Consider the following 18918-nt stretch of genomic DNA (forward strand, 5'->3'; position numbering starts at 1 on the left):
GACCACTGATGCACATCAAAATTGGAATCAAAGGGAATTCTCAACGCTTCGTTTTACATAAGCTGAAACTCGACGATTATGTCGTTGTTAACGGACCGACCTCTCCCCCCCCTGCACCTCTTGCTCTTTCCCCTCCTCTGTGTGCATGATTCTCGTCCAATGTGCATGACAAGAGTTGTGTCAGTGCTGTAACCGTAGTTTGGCATGTAACGCTCAATGTAGTGAAATGTGATTCAAAGCTTTAAACTGTGCAGATGTTGAAATGTTGTGTCCGTTTTACTGTCATGAAAACATGTTCAGTGTCTTATGAAGAAAAATGTTTACTTTGTTTTATTTAAAAAAAAAAAAAATGTCCAATTACATAAACGCAAGAGAAGAGAAGTTGCAAGAGAATGTGTGGGGTTTATTTTTACGCAGAGAGCTGCACTGGAAGAGATTCATAGTTTTATATGAGTGTCTGATGTCGGGGTAAAGGGGAAGCATTTAGCCAGACTGTTTAATTCTGCATGTTGATGAGCTGTTAATCAAGCCTGGGCATTTGATAACATGCCTGACTGCACCGCCAGTCACGCCTCTGTTTGCCCTCACAAAGCAGCACATGATGTGACTCGAAATTGGTCAATCCTAATAAATCACTGGCCCTTTAGAGGCCGCGCTGGCACAATAGTCAACTGATTATCAAAATAGATGGGCATTGTCAAAGGCGATGTTCTCGGAATAATGTGTTCATCGCTCTGTCTTTCGCCCGAGCGTGATGTACGACCTCCAAAACGCTGAAAAGCGCTGTCATTTGTGGCGCGGCGGAAAAAAAATATAAATGAATGTGGCAAAAATGAATTCACTCTCCCGACGTACAGCTGGTGTTGACACAGCTGTAAGCATCCACTGGTATAAATCACTTAGATGCCAACTTCATAGCTTTTTTTTTTTTTTTTTTTTACAACAATATCTGCAAAGAATCACATGCAGAATGTAAAATATATATTTAAGGGTGAGCTGGGAGTCCATACCGACACATATCGATGTTTCTTTCTCAAGCATAGGTACATATTTGTCCTCCTTTTTGGGGCCCGGGCGGGGATGGTCTTGAAGGACGGAAACGTAGCATCATTGTTATCTTGGAGGACATTTGAAACGATCAGCAGACAATACAGAGAAGAGAAACAACTGATGTTGCAGTTGCAAGTCCGTGACAGTGGCAGGAGTGATTTGTAGAGACATGATTTGTTCTTGTGTACCCTATGATTTATAAACCGGTCACCAGTGCTTCTCATCATTGCTGTGTGGAGCCCTTTTAAATGTGATAAATGGATTTCATTGTCGGCTTGCTTTCAAGCTGTAACCAAAGTAGAATTGTCTTTCTTGTCTTTCTGAGTCATTCAACATGGACTGTTATTGTACTGGCTGTGAATTCATATGACTTATTATTGTTGTTTATACGTTAAAAAAAGAAAAGAAAATGGGCACTTGGTTTCTCTGTACAGAATGTTATAAATGCAGTACAAGTGTTTAACAATCACCTTCACCTGTCCATGTTTTTGTATAGCAGTGTATGTATGCTAGTAACAATGCTAAGGTGTTGAAAGGGGTTTGGAAACTGACCGTTTGTGTATAACTGTAAAGTTTAATGTCCTAAGAAGCGAAACTTTCCTCCAGCAACGGAAAATAGTTTTTGATAAACTTGTCAAAGAACAAAAAAAAAAAAAAAAAAGCCATTCTGTTTCATTCTTCTTTTTTTATTTATTTATTTCGTTCTCTTGTGAGGAAAAGCTGAGCTCTGCAGAGTAATTGTTGTCCGCCTTTTCAAAAGATCGGCGCTAGACAAAGCATGAAAGTAATTGCCTCCTAAAGATCAAATCACATTTATCCCGTCTTGCAATTAAAAGTATCATTAGCATTTAAATTGCCAAATAAGATTGTGATCAACAGAAATCAATGAGAGCGCCGAGGACCCGGCTCAAACACTTCACGTTGCTTTCCACGAGCGGGGCTGCGGCGGTACAGCAGCTCCCTTTAATCCAAACGCTTGTGGGAATGCGACACTTCACTTGTTTCGCTCACACGCTGTGGACAGGAAGAGTGTTTTTCTGACTGTCACACTGAGGGATATCTTAACTCTTATTATCTGAGCTCAGAACCTGCCTCACTGCTGCAAAGATTCCTAATAGGAAACTCACTTTTTTTCTTTTCCTGTGAGTGCATTGTAAAAGTCATTTTCTGTGCTGTAAATCTTCCCTCGCAGATTACTCGTCTCAGTTTAAGGATTAGTTATGTTTTCTCCTCGCTATCCGCCTTAAATCTCGCCTTAAGCTGCCCTGAGCCTTTTGTAGCCAACAGAGCGAGGAGGAGCGAGGTCTTCAAGGTGGATGTCTGAGTGGGAAACAGTGCAAACTGGAATGTAGCTTATGGTTCCCTGCCCGGTGCTTTCTGCTCCCTACAGGCTTGTGGTGCTTGTCAGCTTTCATTAGTGTCTGCGTCTCGCTGAGCCAACGCCCCCACGCTGCCTGCGTCGTACCCAGCACTCAGGAAGTCTGTGTGATCGCACAGCTGAGATGCGCATGAGGTGGTCAAGCTGAGGAGAACATCATTGCATCTGACTAATGACTGATGGGGCTCAGATTAAGGGCAAACGCAGCATTAGCTACGTTATGACGCAGCAGGGAGGGAGCTGCAAACACAGGGCCTATTAATCAGTCGTTTTATTTCCACGTGCAATTTCAGTGTTTAAAAATGCAAGAAAAACTCAAGATATAAAGAAAAGGGAATGAATATACAGTATATATTTTAGATCAAAGGCTAATCTTATTGAGCTTGAACTCTAGCTTTGCATGGGAGGAAAAAATGAACTAGTTATTTAGTGGGTGCTCACCACTGGACGGCAGTAATGTGATGAAAAGGGAGTTCACTTGTGAAGCAGCCATTACCTGAATGACTAATAACTGCCGTTGTGAAGCTTTTTTCTAACAACACAATCAAACTTTCAATATTGTCACGGTTCAGTCGGGCTTGAATCAGTTCATTGTGTACGCGGGAGTTAGTTTGCACAACAAAGATAATGAATAGATCTGCATGTGTTGCTAATTCTGAGTAGACGCGGCTGTTCACAATGGGCACATGGGAAAACATGCAAGTACACCTGTACCTGTCTGCTGTTAGATATAGAGAGCACTTTATGAACATAGCAGAAAACAGAAACAGATCTGTCTTCATTTGTTAATTCTGTCCATCCTTGCTCAAATCTATAAAGGCGGCGACATGTCTGAAAAGAAATCTGAGGGGGTGGGAAACAGCGATGAGACGTTGAGACAGGTTTAAACATCCTAATATAGAACAGAAAAGTTAATGGTCAAGGTATTAACCAACCAGCCTGGAGATGAACCGTTCCAGTTCACAGATTTCCCATAAAATTTACACTAAAAATATATTTATTATTGAGGTTGTGGCTCAGATTAAATCGTCCACACTTCAGGAATCTGGATGCAGGCGTCAAGTTTTCAAATTCTTCCATTTTGTTCTTGTGGATGCAGTTGCAGAGTTCAGGTGTTTGTGCTGAGTGGTAGGAGCCAAAGTTGTTTCCTTGTGGTAAATGTTTGACGAGTTATTTGCGTAATCGCCTCAATTGGATCGAGTTACAGTTGAGTCCAATTTAATACCTTCCCGTGTCCCATTTTTCGCTCGCCACGGCTACAGCTCGCTAAATCTCTGTAACGTCGCGTGATCTCTGGTTGACACATCGCTGCTAGAGTGTCGGGGTTAGGGACAGGGACGGGATTACAGATTACAGATTACACAAATACCAAGGCAGGACCACGAAACGTTCAATAATTGCACACGACATGACTTTTGATGTGTCTACAGAAACAAGTTTAGGCATTTGGACCTAAACTATATCATAGCTACCAGTAGAGACAAAAACTAAGACAGTTTCAAGTTGGACTAAAGTCGAAATCTCCTTTAGATAAGATTTTCTTGACTTTTAAATGTGATGCCGACAGACTTCACAGTCCTCCGGTTTAATACCGACGGGGAATATCTGCAAACGAGTGGGTGTTTGTTGAAAATGCTTTGCATGATCTGCAAAGACAAAACAGGAAGTACTTAATCTTAATGCTAAAAAAAAAAATTTGGCAGAGGTTCTCAAGATCACAGCTCAGTTTGTTTGACATATTTTATTACTTCCTTCCATAAAACACAATAAAGTATTTCATTTGGCCACTTATGCTCTTAGTCTGTGGTATGGAATTGGGAACAGCTTGAACGACCGAGCACACACTCACGCACACACACACACAGTATATTTGTCTTGGTATCTGCTTGCCTGTGCACATAGCTGTAGTGTATGTTTGCACGCTCTGCACACACACAACACTTCATCAAACACAGATGCTACTTTTTTTTTGCCCCGTTTTCCTGCTATTGTGTCAAACAGTAGTGACAGTCTGTGCACTGACGGTCCCCAGAGGCCGCTGCTAGTGCATAACGTGATTACATATGTAGCTGAATTCAATCAAGACGGGGAGCTATGACGGGGAGGAAGTGGTTGCCGTGGGGGGTGGTAGCCACGAGACGAGGGAATTCCTTCATGTTTGGTCAGATTTAATAAATCCATTCTGCATATGGGGCCCCGGCGCACTACCTATTTGAACGAGCTCCTTTGCAATGAAATGCAATCATCGCCGGTCCCGTGGGATCAAGTGTAAGTCGAAAAGCGCGGGCAGGATCTGAATGCAAATGCCGCGGCATACGTACGTAAACATTGTGTGGTTTCACCCGGCCTGAATGAATCCGTCAAATCGTAACGATGCACAGCTGATTTGTCTGCAAACAACAGTAAACATTGTGTCACATGTTGAGTGATGCCGCAGTGCTTTTTTTTTTTATAAGATGACAATTAGACCAAAGCATAAGGGGTTCATTAGTGGAGAAAAGTCATAATACGTCTCAGTGTGTGAGCGCCAGGCAGACTGAGGCTGAAAATTACTTTTTGTATCCTACATTTCTTGAAAGCAAATTATCTTGTCATCTGTCACGGCTTTTTTTTCCCTTCTTTTTTTGTAAAGCTCTCACCTGTATCAGAATGCAGTCAATCATAAGCAATGGATTACAATACTTTATAATGAGCACTCTGCCGTACCTGCGGAAAGCGCGTTTCCACAAGACTCATAATTATCTGTCTCAGAGAAAATGGATGTTTCTCCTCTGTAGCCTCTGCAGTGGCGAGGGGGTGGGGTGGGGTGGGGGGTGGGGTATTGTAGAAGAGGTGGCGTGCTGCACGCTGCCTTCCTGTGCATTTTCCGCTGTGCCTCTGTGCTGCCGGCAGGCTGAGGAGGGTGCCACACGAATCTGGCAGTGGCACGGCAGCCCTGTCTGGAGACAAGGTGATACGGACTGGAAATAATGAGCGTGAAAGAAAGAGTTAAGAGGTGCACTCATGCACAAATTTTCTGCGCATTAAAACGCCGGCATGGCCTTGCGGAAAGGTCATGTTATTCAATAAGGACGTGAACCAGTGCGAATGGGAGGCGGGAGAAGCCGAGATAATGCATGTAGGTACACAGCTCGGTGTCTGTGCTCCACTTCATTATCTTTGATCACTCCTGATATCATGTCACAATGCGACAGATGACATCTGACTGCCGGCATGTTTGAGGGAAGGGGTTTTCTTTGTAACGATTCCGTAACAGCAACCCTTCTGCTTCCTTGTCTGAAATAATTATCCAGATCCACTTCACTATTTCAGCATCAGGCTTTCAGTTACAGCTGTCTTTCCTGTTCGCAAAATTAATTTCCCTTTCCATTATCACATCAGTGACTGTGTGCCTGAGTGGCCTACATATCCAGTCAAACCTTTCATTGTTGATTTGAAGAAAATAGTTGCTTGCTGTTCCGCTAATGGCGGCGTGAAAATGAGGACAGGTGTTCAGTTGTCGAGGCTTTGTTCTTCCCCAGGTGTGTCAACAGAAGGGCGGGGTGGGCGCTGTGGGATCAAGGGATGTTAGTACCGGGGCTGCAGAGAGAGGCGGAGAGCAGGAGCCGCCTGCTGAGCTACAGCTCGGGACGATAATGTCAAACAAACAGTCGTTGCACAGTAGGCAGGGTGTTTGTCCACGTGGCACTCTGGATGAGGCTCAATCCACCCTGAGGACTTGACTCACACATGCCCTTCTCCCCTGCCCCCTATACCCCCTCCATTCCCATCTCCTCACCTCAGTGTCCAATTACAGCCCACTCTCATTAGCACAGTGTCTCTCCAGCGAGAGCCTTTGAAAGGGCAGGGATGGCTGCCGCTGCAACAAAGCCACCAACACGAGATCTATCAAAACCCAAGGAAAGAGTGAAAAAGGCAAGTGCAGGCAGGACTTCTCATTATAGAGTGCTGTAGAAGGTGAGGGACGTAAAGAGTGGCAATCCCTCACTGTGCTGAGTGTCATGTTATCTTTTCACTCTCTTAACAGGACCGACCTCCCACCCGCTCACAAACCGGCCCCTCCTCCGCCCAAAAAGAAGAACAGCGACATGAAGGGGCACTTGACGTCCGACGACATCCAGGTAACGGCGCCGTCCTCCTCTTTACTTATTCTCATCCTCCGTGGCTCATGTAGCAAAAACTGAAAACCGTTCTAGGTTACCCGCCTCAGATTCGGTAAAATTCAAACACAAATACGTTTTAAAAAAGTGAGATTCAAACAGGTTAGGACTGATGGCTCACAGCAAGACGTTTGAATCCAGGCAGACTGGAGCCTTTCTGTGTGGAGTTTGCTTCCTCCCACCGTCCAAAGACATGCTGGTTAGGTTCATTGGTGATTCTAAATTGGCCGTAGGTGTGAGTGTGAATGGTTGTCTGTCTCTCTGTGTTAGCCCTGAGATAGACTGGAGACCTGTCCAGGCTGGGATAGGCTCCAGCCGACCCCCACCCTGCGTCCCTTTACAGGACAAGCGGTTACAGAAAATTAATGAACGAATGAATGAGATTCAAACAGCTGTGCCGGAGCTTAACCCTTTTTATATCAGTGGAGGCTTTTTTATGCGGTATTTCACTGGAACACAATGAAATGTCATGTCATGAGCTGTCTCAACAACCCATCCACAGCCCAATTAGCTGAGAGTGCTTGAATATCTTCACTCAGAAATGTCTCGTGCTCTAAGTGAAGCCAGCGACGTGAAGCATAATCACCTGTGTGACACTGATTAATTTCCCTCTTAATGAGTAAAGTAATGGTCACTTTTCGCGTCTAAAGGTCAACCTGGGTTAAGGACTTTGTTGCTTGTGCAACTGTAGTATCTTTTATTATTATCATTATTCTATGCAGTAGATAAAAGGCCATAAAGCACCAGTCAAGTCTGATACACAGCTTCACTTGTCATTTAACCTCTACACATTTTCATTATTGGAATAAATCAAATGAGTCATTATTTATTCATCAGAGACAAGAATGTTTTTGCAGAATGCTGGTACCTAAAATGTGCGGACGCTTAAACGGTTTCAGGAGCACCATGTGTTTCAGTCGTACCTCCTGGCGATGTAACTTCCTGGTGGGGTTTTTATAAGAAGTAGGCCAGGCTCTCAGCACGTCCTGAAATCCACGCTGCACCTGATTCTGAGCAGGTTTGAGTGTGTAGGGTGTTCATACTGGGAAGGTGGGCATACTCAAACCAGGCAGCATGTATGGGGTCGGCTTTGTTACGCGAGGTGACCTGGAAAAACTACAAATTACACCTATAATCAAAGTCATTCTAAACAATTCTAGATGAATAGTATTATTGATCCACATGAGTTACAAATAAATATGCCAGTCTGTGCAGTGTTTTATATCATTTTAACTTAATTATTTTAAAGTGAAATTGTATCAGCAGGGTCCACCATCATGCATCTGTCTGTATCTGTTGCATGCTCCCACTGGAGTTAGCCAACAATTTAGACTTTGACTTTATTCATCCACAATGGATGTGCTTGGTCACAGTAGCCTCTATATACCTCTATGGTCTGGTGTAGTGGATGATATGGATTGTCCATGATGGAGAGCAGTTTGTCCAGTGTCCTCCTGCCCACTGAGACAAACATCTCCAACTCACTGCCAATAACCAGCCTTATGGATCAGTTTGTCGACCCACATCATGTAGGTGGTTGAGGTTATTTTAGGTGGTTTGTTAGGACCCAAGTGCAGACACTGAGGAAGGCCAAAGACATAACCCTCAAGTCAAGGAAAATCCAAATTTCAGTGCAAACTAGCGTCAAGAAAAGCTCTAAAGGAAAAGAAAGCAGCGAGAGAACAGAACACACTAAGGCAGGCAATTTCAGTGGCAGAATATGAAGCGATCCTGATGAGGAGATGGAGAGCAGGTGTGTCTGCAGTCAGCCACCAGGAAGCCACGCCCAGCCACTCTAAGCGAGGCGCCTCTAATTAGGAAAACCAGAGACAAAACAGCTGAACTGTGATATGCAAAGTTACCACACTCACCTTATTGGCCACTCATTTTAATAACAGAATCACATCAACAAATTAGTTTGGAGCCAACAGTTTGGAGTTCGCATTCAGCAAACGGCAAATAAGTCGCCCTAGTCATGTTGGGTGAGTTTTGAAAACAACTTCCGTCCTTTTACTGAAAACTAGGGATTAATAATAGAAAGCTGTTCGTGTACAACTTCCCTCCTTACGAAAGTTACAAGAGCAACCAGTCGACCAGACGGCGGGGACAGCACAGTCCTGGTTGAGTCTTTTGCTAAACTAGTATATATGATGTAGTTCAAAGTCTTGGGAGAGAGCACTCGTGCGCTCCACTACATTTATGAAATTGCAGCTTAACCGCGAATTGCCTTGGGTTAAAAAGATATTCCCAAGCTCCTCGCTTTCCACGGTCACACTCATTCCACATAGCTCCTTGTTGGCTCCTGGTCTGTGTGACCAACAGTTTTAATCAGCCGGTGGTCACACAGAACTAAATTCTTTTGTCAAGCTTGCATGGGAACACAATCGTTATATGGCGTTAGCAACAAATCAGTACGACATAAAGGAACACAAGGATTTTTCTAGTTTTGCATTAACAGTCTCCGAGGCTTTCCAGAGTGCTGGCTGTGCTTTTGTCCAAAGTATCATAATATTAACTATAACTATAAGAACGAAGAGTGCGAAAGCGTTTGCACATGAAATATTATGGTCAGTGTGCCTGAGGCTGCAGTGTTGTGAAGGGCTGAAGAGGTAAAGTGTAAAAAAGAATTATTAGAGTCTGAATTATTGAAGATTCGGTTAACCATCGAGTTGGCCGGCCATGCATCTGCACTGCTGAGATTTTATATCCAACTTTATGACGCTCCTCAGAGGAGCAGGGTCAAACGGCTGGACATCTGTGCAGGGAAAGTAATGGAGAGAAGTGACAGTAATGGTCTCTCCTCCTGGTCAGGAATGAGGCAGAGGAGCACTTGAGCAAGGCATCTGATGCCTGACTGGTGGTAAGGAGAAAGATGAGTCTGTAATAGACACGTTTGTAGGATTTTATATGTTGAGTTTTATGGCTTTCTTCAAAAGGAGCTACACATTCAGCAAACCTGCATCTGAAAAGGAAGGAAAATATATATCACAGCAGGTTTATGATATATGAGAAGAGTATGCATGCATAAACAGTAAGTAACTGTTACACAGATAGCATAAATATATACTGTACACATGTTAATAGACCTAAAAATATTAATGTTTCTTTGGATTTAAGTTAGAATCTGCTCTGTGTAGCAGTGACTGCACCTTCAGCCTCCACTCATCTACTGTTCCAGTGACAGAGCAGGTTTCAAATGATGATGAAAAATAAAAGTTGATGAGAGATTAAAGGGGAACGACTGTTTTTTACAACCTGGACCTTATTTCTGGCATAAAATACGATCGTTTACTCACCCATATAACTTTGGTGTAACTTGTAGTCCTTCAGGAGATATTTAGATCTGCGTATATCCATATAGTGGGAGTGACTGGGGCACCGAAACGCAGCCTCTAAATAACTCATTATCTGCTGCGAAAGTCGTTCATTTTACCAATATTTTATTATCGTACACTAGTGCTATTCCCCATTGAGTCTGGAGTTACCTGTTATCATCATCCGGGGTCTGTAGATTGACATACACACCCCGGATGATGTCTTCTGACCTGGATGATGTCATCTCTGAGCGCCGCGCGCACCCGCGACGGTCGCCTTGTTTACCTGTAATTTGCTACTGCTATTTTTTTGCAACATGGCTGAATATTTTTTCCGATTCTGAGGTTGTAGACGAACCATAGCAGGTAACAGGTAACTCTGGACTCAACGGGGAATAGCACTAGTGTATGATAACAAAATATTGGTGAAATGAACGAGTTTCGCGGCAGATAATGCATTATTTAGAGGCTCCATTTCGGTGCCCCAGTCACTCCCACTATATGGATATACGCAGATCTAAATATCTCCCGAAGGACTACAAATTACACAAAAGTTATATGGGTGAGTAAATGATTGTATTTTATGCCAGAAATAAGGTCCAGGTTGTAAAAAACAGTAGTTTCATTTTAATTAAGCTGCAGTCTCAAATCACAAACCAAATGAATCCGCAGTGCACCCTCCTCTGCTTTAGCTGCACGATTTCCCGGCCCAAAGCCTGTCAATCACCACCAAGCTAATCAGCATCAGCAGAGCCACCACTTCTAATTATTGTTTGCTTTTAAACTGCTGCAGCAGGTTCTGTTTTACAAGGATCTTTAACTTTTTTTTCCTTTTATCTTTTTTCCAAAATCACACTTACATGTGTCCCATTATAGAAATTTAAAAGCGAAAACGCTGCAGCTTTGTTTCAGGATAGTTCGCTCCACGACTCGACTGGACCGAAATAATTTGGCAGCATCACGGTTTTTATCGTTGTCCAGGGCACAGAGTGAAACTGGCACCGTAGCCAAAACATCCACATCTGCGCTCGTCACATCACAAACGCTCGGCGCATGCTGTGTGAGAGAGCCAAACAAACAACACGCATCCAGGAGGCCAACGTCTTCATGGTTTGAGCAAACATTTCCTCCACCTAATTGCATATGAAGTCTGGTGCTCAGCTCAATGTCTGACCGCTCAGCCGTTAAGTTCTTCACCTTTTGATGTAATATGAGGGGAAAGGTTCTGCATGTTGACTGGCAGTCAGCAGCTATTTCCGAAAGGAAGGAAAATGCAGATCAAACAGCATTTAGAAGCCCTTTGATCCCTTAAACTGAGCTCATTGTTCAACGACTATTATATTAATCTCTCATATTTTTTGTTGATAGCGACTTTTCCATTCGGTTTAATTTCTTTTCATTGCGAAACGCTCAGGTCTGACGAACGTTTGAAGGTTTTTGGAAGCCTTCATTTGTTGTCGGTGAAATATTAATTAATTCCCTCATACCATGAAATGTCTCCTGTTGTGAACATACCACCTTAAAAAACCCTTTAAAGGTACTTTGCTGTCAGAGGCATCAGACTCTGCTTTGTGATAATGACAGAGTTTGACAGATCAATTAGTCGTACGCTGTGGGGAAAGTCTAAGGCCGACAACCTGTTGAAAAGGAAAACTATAGAGGAGCACTTTGCACCTCCTGCTAACACATGGCTTCCGTTTTGAAACAGAAAGATGGTGAAACAATGGCACCTTGATTTTTAAAGTAAAAGCCTTTAAATACATGGCTTTAGATTATTTCCATACTTCTTTCAAAAGCATGAAAAATGAAATAAGTGAAGCTTTAGGGTGTTGCTAATGATGTAGTATATTCATATACTGTATATGTACACCGATCAGCCACAACATTAAAACCACTGACAGGAGAAGTAAATAACTTCGACCATCTTGTGACAATTCAGTGTTCTGCTGGGAAACTTTTGAACCTGGCATTCATTGGTGTGGATGTTACTTAGACATGTTGCACCCACCTAGACCAGACCAGGCACCCCCACCCCATAGCAATGACACTCCTTGATGGCAGCAGCCATCCCCAGCAGGATGCAGCCTGACACAGACACACACACAAAAACGCTTTAGGAACAACTCAAAACATAAAGAACAGCACAAGGTGTTGACCTGGCCTCCAAATTCACTAGATCCCAAACTGATCAAGTATCTGTGGGATGATCCACAGAGGCCCCTCCCCTCAAAGGCCCCCCCACTAACAATATTCTGTTGCCAGACACCACAGGACACCCTCAGAAGACCCATATCCATTCTCTGATGAGTCACTTGGAGGCACAAGGGAGACCTACATGATATTAGGAAGGTGTTCATAATGCTACGCCTGATCGGTGTATGTATATTCACCGGAAGTAGGAAGTTTGTTCTCATTACATGTTTCGATTCATAATACACGATTCAAATTTATTCAGCCTCAAACACAACCAGAGCCGTAAAAAAATCTCTTTCAGATATATTCATCTATTACTAGTGGCATGCCGCTTCTGAGTGGGCTGAACACACTCTCTCAAGAACAGCTCATCCAAACACCTGCACCATCAGCACTGTGTAGCCTTGGATTCTGAGCAGCACTCCTGCCAAGTCTCAGTTGTGTCTCCGAGCAATGCTGAAACCGACGTCATCCTTACATAATGCACTCCCAGTACGGGACGCTGCTGCTTTAGCACCTAAATTCAGACTGCAGCTTTCACTTGGTGGCTCACACTGCCTGAGAAGCAGAGCTAATGTCCGTTACTAAATAATCAAACAGAGACTCCGTTTTTACGAATGGATCTGATGTAACTCACACATGCAGAGGTCAGCAATGCGCCTGCCAGGTATAATGGAGGCTAATTGTCCATTGGTTAAGGGGGAGGCGACTGTGGTCACTTCAATCTGTGCATTTTGAGACACTGCAGTTGGCTATAGTTTGCACTGCACTTATTCTTATGTCTTCTGCAAAAAGAATATCTGACATATTAAAGACTCGAAGTTTTTTTTGTTTGGAGTTTAGTTTGGAGTTTTAGAACGGTCCTAACGAAGGAAAACCGTAGAAAATCTCTTTTCAGAGGCATCTTTCTAAACATTTCAGCTCAGCCTCATCAAACGACTAAAGCGAACTTCACACAAACATGAGCTTTTCATAAGAAGACGGGGAGTCTCGTTTGTGATGTGGAAAACAGTTTAGATTTTTATACTGTTATCAGATAAGAAAGCAATGATCTGTGCAGAATGAATATGTAGAGGTGATTTCACTGCTTGAGCAGCATTTAATCCGTGCCTTCCAGTCTCATGTCACCTTCACGTATGAAATATAATCTCTCTGTAAATCTGTAGCTCCTGCAGCTTTAGCGTTGCTTCAGCATTTCTGCTCGGCTATTTCAAAAGTTTGCATCATACGTCCCTGTGACATGGAAGAGACTCATTTCACAAAATAACTTTGATGCACGCGCAAAGTTCAACAGAGCAGCTCGAGTTCAAGCCGCTGTCAAGCCGCATTCCTTGTCAGAGCCGAGATTAATGAATCTGGTTTCTGCTCATTATCACAGAAAAAACAAACGCGAGCAAATGAAGTCAAAGACTGTCGACATAATTTCGTCTGCTGACGTGCTTTGAACTAATGGGCATGCAACAGAAGGAAGATGTTTCCAGTGAGGGACTAATTGCAAAGTTAACCTTGGGTTGGGACTCCAGTAGAAACTGGCTGACCTGCCTGGTTTGTTGAGCTCATTACGAGTCTTGCTGGTGTTTCCTGTAGGTGGTTCATCTCGACAAGGAGGAGGAACTGCAGAAGCTTCCTCTCCAGCCTCCTTATTACGACATGGCGCCCTCCGAGTCGACCCCCTTCACTGATAAGCCGGTGAGTACTGACGCCACGAGCAGGTTCACAGGAGCGCCTCGATGACAGGGTCAGCCTTCGGCCTGCAGTAATTGCTGTCGAAAGGGTGAACTTTTGTTCCCATCACGCTCGGAGGTATTGGAGAATTGATTAAAATGAATGAAGTCACAGAGGATCTTTCATTTTTTTTTTTCCTGCGTGTTAAGCGTGGAAGCTGAGAAGCTGACCAGCAAATCCACCGGGCGCTTTGACTAATCTCCTTATCTCATCATCTACATCAGCACCTCTCATTTTCTATGTAAACGTGGCCAGCTGACATCCTCTATCTGTCTCTCTGTGTGGACTATTTCCTGTTGTGACCCCAGCACACTGCTCGCTTTGCCCTCTGCCTCCCTTCCCCAACCACTTCCTTTAATCCAACGTAATTACTTGCGGGTTTGCATGGCAACCGTGTGCAGATAAACTGCAACGCGATGCTCTACGGTGCATCGCGTTGCACCCCCCCCGAGTGTTCACTGTTGACTATGAAGTGTTTGCCTTGTTGTAGGAGATGCTTCTGCTGACTGTGGGCGAACCTCCCTCAGTGGTATTTGCTTTGGTTAGAGTCTCGACTTTGAGTTAAAGATAAATAATAAAATTCGTGGCGTGCATGTGTGTGTGCAAGCAGAAAACAAAATCCCGTCAACTGTTCCTCTGCTAACGCGAACACCTGCTGCAGCAGCCGTACAAAAAGGTAAAAGAAGTCTTTAAATTAGTGTTGCTTATGCTAACTGCAATGCTAATGAAGGTAAGAGGTGTCATGTTGCCTAGAACGGAGCTGTTGCAGGTGTTAATGGAGAAGTGTAAATTGCTAATGAGCGGAAACTGATGACAATAACAATTAGGCCCGACTTGTGCCTCCATGAACTGTAAGGTCTCATTTAACCAACTCATAGTTTCAGTGTAATTTGTCATTTTCACGTTAAGTGAACTTAATGTTTGTAATGAACAAATCCAAAACTATTACAGAAGTTGTCATCTTGATGCTCAGTGGTTGAAAGTGAAGTGGCTGGTGTTTACATTGCTAAGCATGCCCTGTGGTCGTGTGAATGAGTGCATGTGACCCTCTCTCTAATTTTCCTGATGAGTGGTTTTGAAGTGTGGTGGCTCCGGCCGTCCCAAGAAGACAGCTGACAAACTGTGAGGACTGTCATTCAAAGCATCCACTCATTTTTTACGAATAACTTGTGCTTATTTCTGCATTTTACATTTTAACATGTGGGTCGATGGGGATTGTCTCGCTTTTGGAGCCAGCCTCAAGTGACCATGAGAGGATCCGCAGTTTCCGTGGCAGCCGAGAAAATGGTGGAGTAGCTTGTTGCACATCAGGGAAGTTTGGCTAGCATTAGCTTGATGTTGGGACAGCGTCTCTTTTGATCCAAACTGTGATCTTTTCTAAAGCAAACCAAGTAGTTCAGATCATGGACTGTAAATAAAGATGGATGGTGGAACAGCTCCTCAAAAGTGAAGCCAAAGCAAGTAGAGCTCCCCCTGGTGGCTGGCTGCAGTATAGGTCATACAAGCCCTGCTTAAAATGCGAAATTACATGTCAAATAAATTTTTTTCAAGGATGGTTTCCGTCATTTTAGATAGTTAATATAATACAGATGGATATTCAAATTCACATTTTTCTGTTTAGTTTCATTTTAGATATTATTATTATTATTATATTATTATCTAGCGCCAAATATTTTAGTTATTTGGTGATATAGAAACAGGATGTGACATCATGTTCACTACAAGTTGCCATGCCAACCATTCCGTGAAGCAGTCGTGTAGGACTGTAAGAGTTCTAAAAAATAAATAAATATGTAAGTACAGTGTATAATCCAACATTTCCTTGTAACTGGTTGAGGTAGAGCAGAGCGTAGCATTAATTAACCGAAAATGCTCGTGAGTCTACATGAAAGTGTGGTCAGGTCATCGATATCACGGCTCCGTGTGGCTCCACTCTTGTGCTTTACAGACTCTGGCTCCAAAGTCACAGGTTGGCGCCTCCCAAAAATACTGTCAGTTTGGCCAGTGCAAGGAAGTGGGGACGCATTGTCCATATTTATATACAGTCTATGCTTTAGATGGCCCAAACATGTCCAAACAGTATCTAATGGTGACTGAACATCCAGTATTTGACTCCTCCTTTTCAGAAAGCGGCCTTGTTGACTTGTGGATGTGTTGCTTGAAACTATTTTTTTTATTTTTTATTTTTCTCAGTGAAAGGAAAACAAGAACTGTGTGTACTTAAAGTCACATGTATCTTACTCCTGCCTACGACGGGGGTGTGCTGTCAAAACTAAAAAGCTAAGACGAACAAAACAAACTCATCAAAAACCCATCAGCGAGTCGCACCACTGCTGCGCTTGGCGTATACCTTCATTAACACATTACTGTAGTTTATTATGAATTTAACAATCTAGCTGCCTGAGAACCACATGAAAAATAAATAGAATACCTATTTTTGATTAGCGGTTTGTTAAAAATTCTGGTTAGGGCTTGTTTCCACATCACACTTGTGCAAGTTGTTTAATAAATGAGGACTCTCTTCCAAACTGGTGCTCCAGTTCCTGCTGACAGGAGCTTACCTTAAACTTTTCATGTTCAGCAGACGAATTAGAAAACAGATTATACATCGTCCTTTTACAGTTAAGGTCAAACTAACCAAAATACATATTTTTCTAGCGGAGGGGGACATTTAATCTACTCAATTGTAACTCACTTTCTATCATTCTTGTCCCTGGGCGAATTGATTTTGATTTTCTGTGTCGTTATTCAAGGATATTAAACGATCATCTTCAATTCTGTGCTCAAAGGAAGCGGATGTTTAATTCTGATAATCCTTGGACACCGAGGGTAGATTTCACTTAGATTTATTTCTTATCTCTGATAGCATTCCACTTAAATTGAAGTTTAGGGCTGCTCTTAAGATGAATAGGGTATCGCAGAGGTTTTCAAAACACTATTTGCGAGAGACATGCATTGACTGCCGAGCGTCGAGTGTTACTAATGATGATTCTCTAGGGGCAAAACACTATCTGCCAATTTTGAATGCGATGTGGCTGTAATTTTCCCCCTGATTGCACTCTGGTCATGACAAATATTCCAGATATTTAAATATCCAGCGAGTGCAGCGAGTGAGTGGCGGGGGAATGTGCAATAGTGGCGAGACTGCAAAAGTAGGTTTAAATTATTAAGATGAAATTCTGTAAAAGCTTCAATCATTTCTATGCAGTCCTTTCTCAGATGGAAATCAGGTACATGGATGCAATGCGGGGGGGACAACACGTGTCGTCCCATTGCATTTCTCATCCACAGCCCCTCGACCATCCATCCTAACCCGCTCTGCAGGATAGCTGACATCTCCGCTTTGCATTTTGCGCTGTCATAACCATTTCTATCTTTTTATTTATTTATTTATTTTTACCCCACCCTCTGATTTCATTAATGCAGGCTCACTAAAAGCAGCTCCGCTACGCCTCATGCAGAAAAGAAATCACGCAGCGGCAACAGTTTTACATTTTGAGGCCGGGAGATTTGTCCATTATCTTTTGATTCCCGTCATCGTTCACCTGTAATTGTGGGTTGTCAGTAATACAAACATCATTCCAGTCCCATACCTACTCTTCTTCTCTTCGTTTGTTTGCTTTTCATAAACTAACATGTCATTCCAGCTTTTAATGCCCATCTTTGATCAGAATGAATAAACACATTTTGAGTTCTGCATCATTATACATAAGAAAAACTTAATTTGTTTAAAATTTGTTGCTTCCTTGTTGTCTGTTTTATGCATCTTTTTATTTTACGGTATTAAATACACCAAAATGCATTTAATTTAAGATAAGATAATACTTTATTTATCCCACAGACACACTATGACTGTCCAAATTTAAAATTTTGACTGTCCTTCGCAGACAAGAAAAATCTGAGAAGATTTTTTTTAGATATGAATGAGCTTTCATTGTCAGTTATTGATCACCCCATTAAGGTCATTTACCCAATCATCCACTTGGCCAATTGCTCATCGAGTCAGTCAATCATTGAACTTGTTTTTGTGCTCAGTGGTCAGATGCCGGTTGAATGAAGGTCTTTGTCTGCGTTTACTTGCGCAACAATATTCCAGCGCCGAAGAAACCACACCATCATCCCCATTAACATGCCGATGGCCAGTGCATGCACGTCCATGTGCTGCACAGTAACTGTGGTTACAACCGTAGGCGGCCGATTCGCGCGGCTATCATAGCGCATAAATCAGCCTCCTCGTAGTTTGACTGTGCGGACATGTGTTCGCCATAATCCACGCGTTAAAGCTGCACATGCTCAGTTTGGCTTGTTTAGCTACAGTGTTTGCTTTTGTTTAAATCCGGTTTTCACTGTGCATACATTTTTGGGGAAACACGCACGATCTTGGAAACGTCTGCAACCGAATAAATGGATTTCTTTTTTCTTTTTTTTCTGTTGCACACACAAACACTGGAGTTAAACTATTTTCGTGACTCAAAACAAGAGAACAATGTCACTGCATGCACGGTAAACAAAGACGGAGACCTCCTCCATCTCTTTCTATTATGTTCTGTATTAATTTGTTATGATTTTCTGTGCAACATCTCCATCTTTTTGTGTGCTTGTCACGTTCAGACATTTTGTTTTGTGTGTTCCATGCGTACACATTTCTCTTCGCCACCGCTCACAAAAAAATGTCCCCATGACCGTCCGACCTTCAGTCAACATTTTTCTCATCTGTCTGCCTCTCTCTCTGTCTCTCTCTGTCAGTTTTTCTCACTCTCTCATTTTTTTTTTTTTTTGGCTGCCTCACTCCTCACACAGCTTTCGCCTCTCTTGTCTCCAGAACTCTGGCCACAAGGACTGCGATGTCCAGTATGCGGAGCTGGATACTGCAGCTTTGGCCTCCTCTCCCAGCCCACGAAGCTCTGCTCACACTGGCCCTGGGGACCTTGTCGAGTATGCAACCATCCAGCCTAGCTCACACTAGCGCATGCCATTATAGGCCTTTCCCCTCAGACTTTGGCCTCAAGGTACACAGACTGAAGCACACCATCCCTTCGTTCATACCCCCATTCACACGCACCGACCTCCCTCCAAATGCTCCACGTTGTTCCCCCTG

General features: G+C 43.1%; 1 protein-coding gene across 1 annotated transcript in view; it reads left to right on the top strand.

The window, feature by feature from the left end:
• The window catches only part of nectin1b (nectin cell adhesion molecule 1b), a 153634-nt gene that overhangs the window by 121102 nt on the left and 13614 nt on the right, over positions 1 to 18918 (top strand). The window contains exons 8-9 of the mRNA XM_084558106.1: positions 6456 to 6549; positions 13683 to 13784. Coding sequence (XP_084414232.1) covers positions 6456 to 6549; positions 13683 to 13784 — 196 coding nt within the window. The remainder of the gene's footprint in view (positions 1 to 6455; positions 6550 to 13682; positions 13785 to 18918) is intronic.

Source organism: Chelon labrosus, assembly GCF_963514085.1.
Source record: "Chelon labrosus genome assembly, chromosome: 13".
NCBI classification, from domain to species: domain Eukaryota; kingdom Metazoa; phylum Chordata; class Actinopteri; order Mugiliformes; family Mugilidae; genus Chelon; species Chelon labrosus.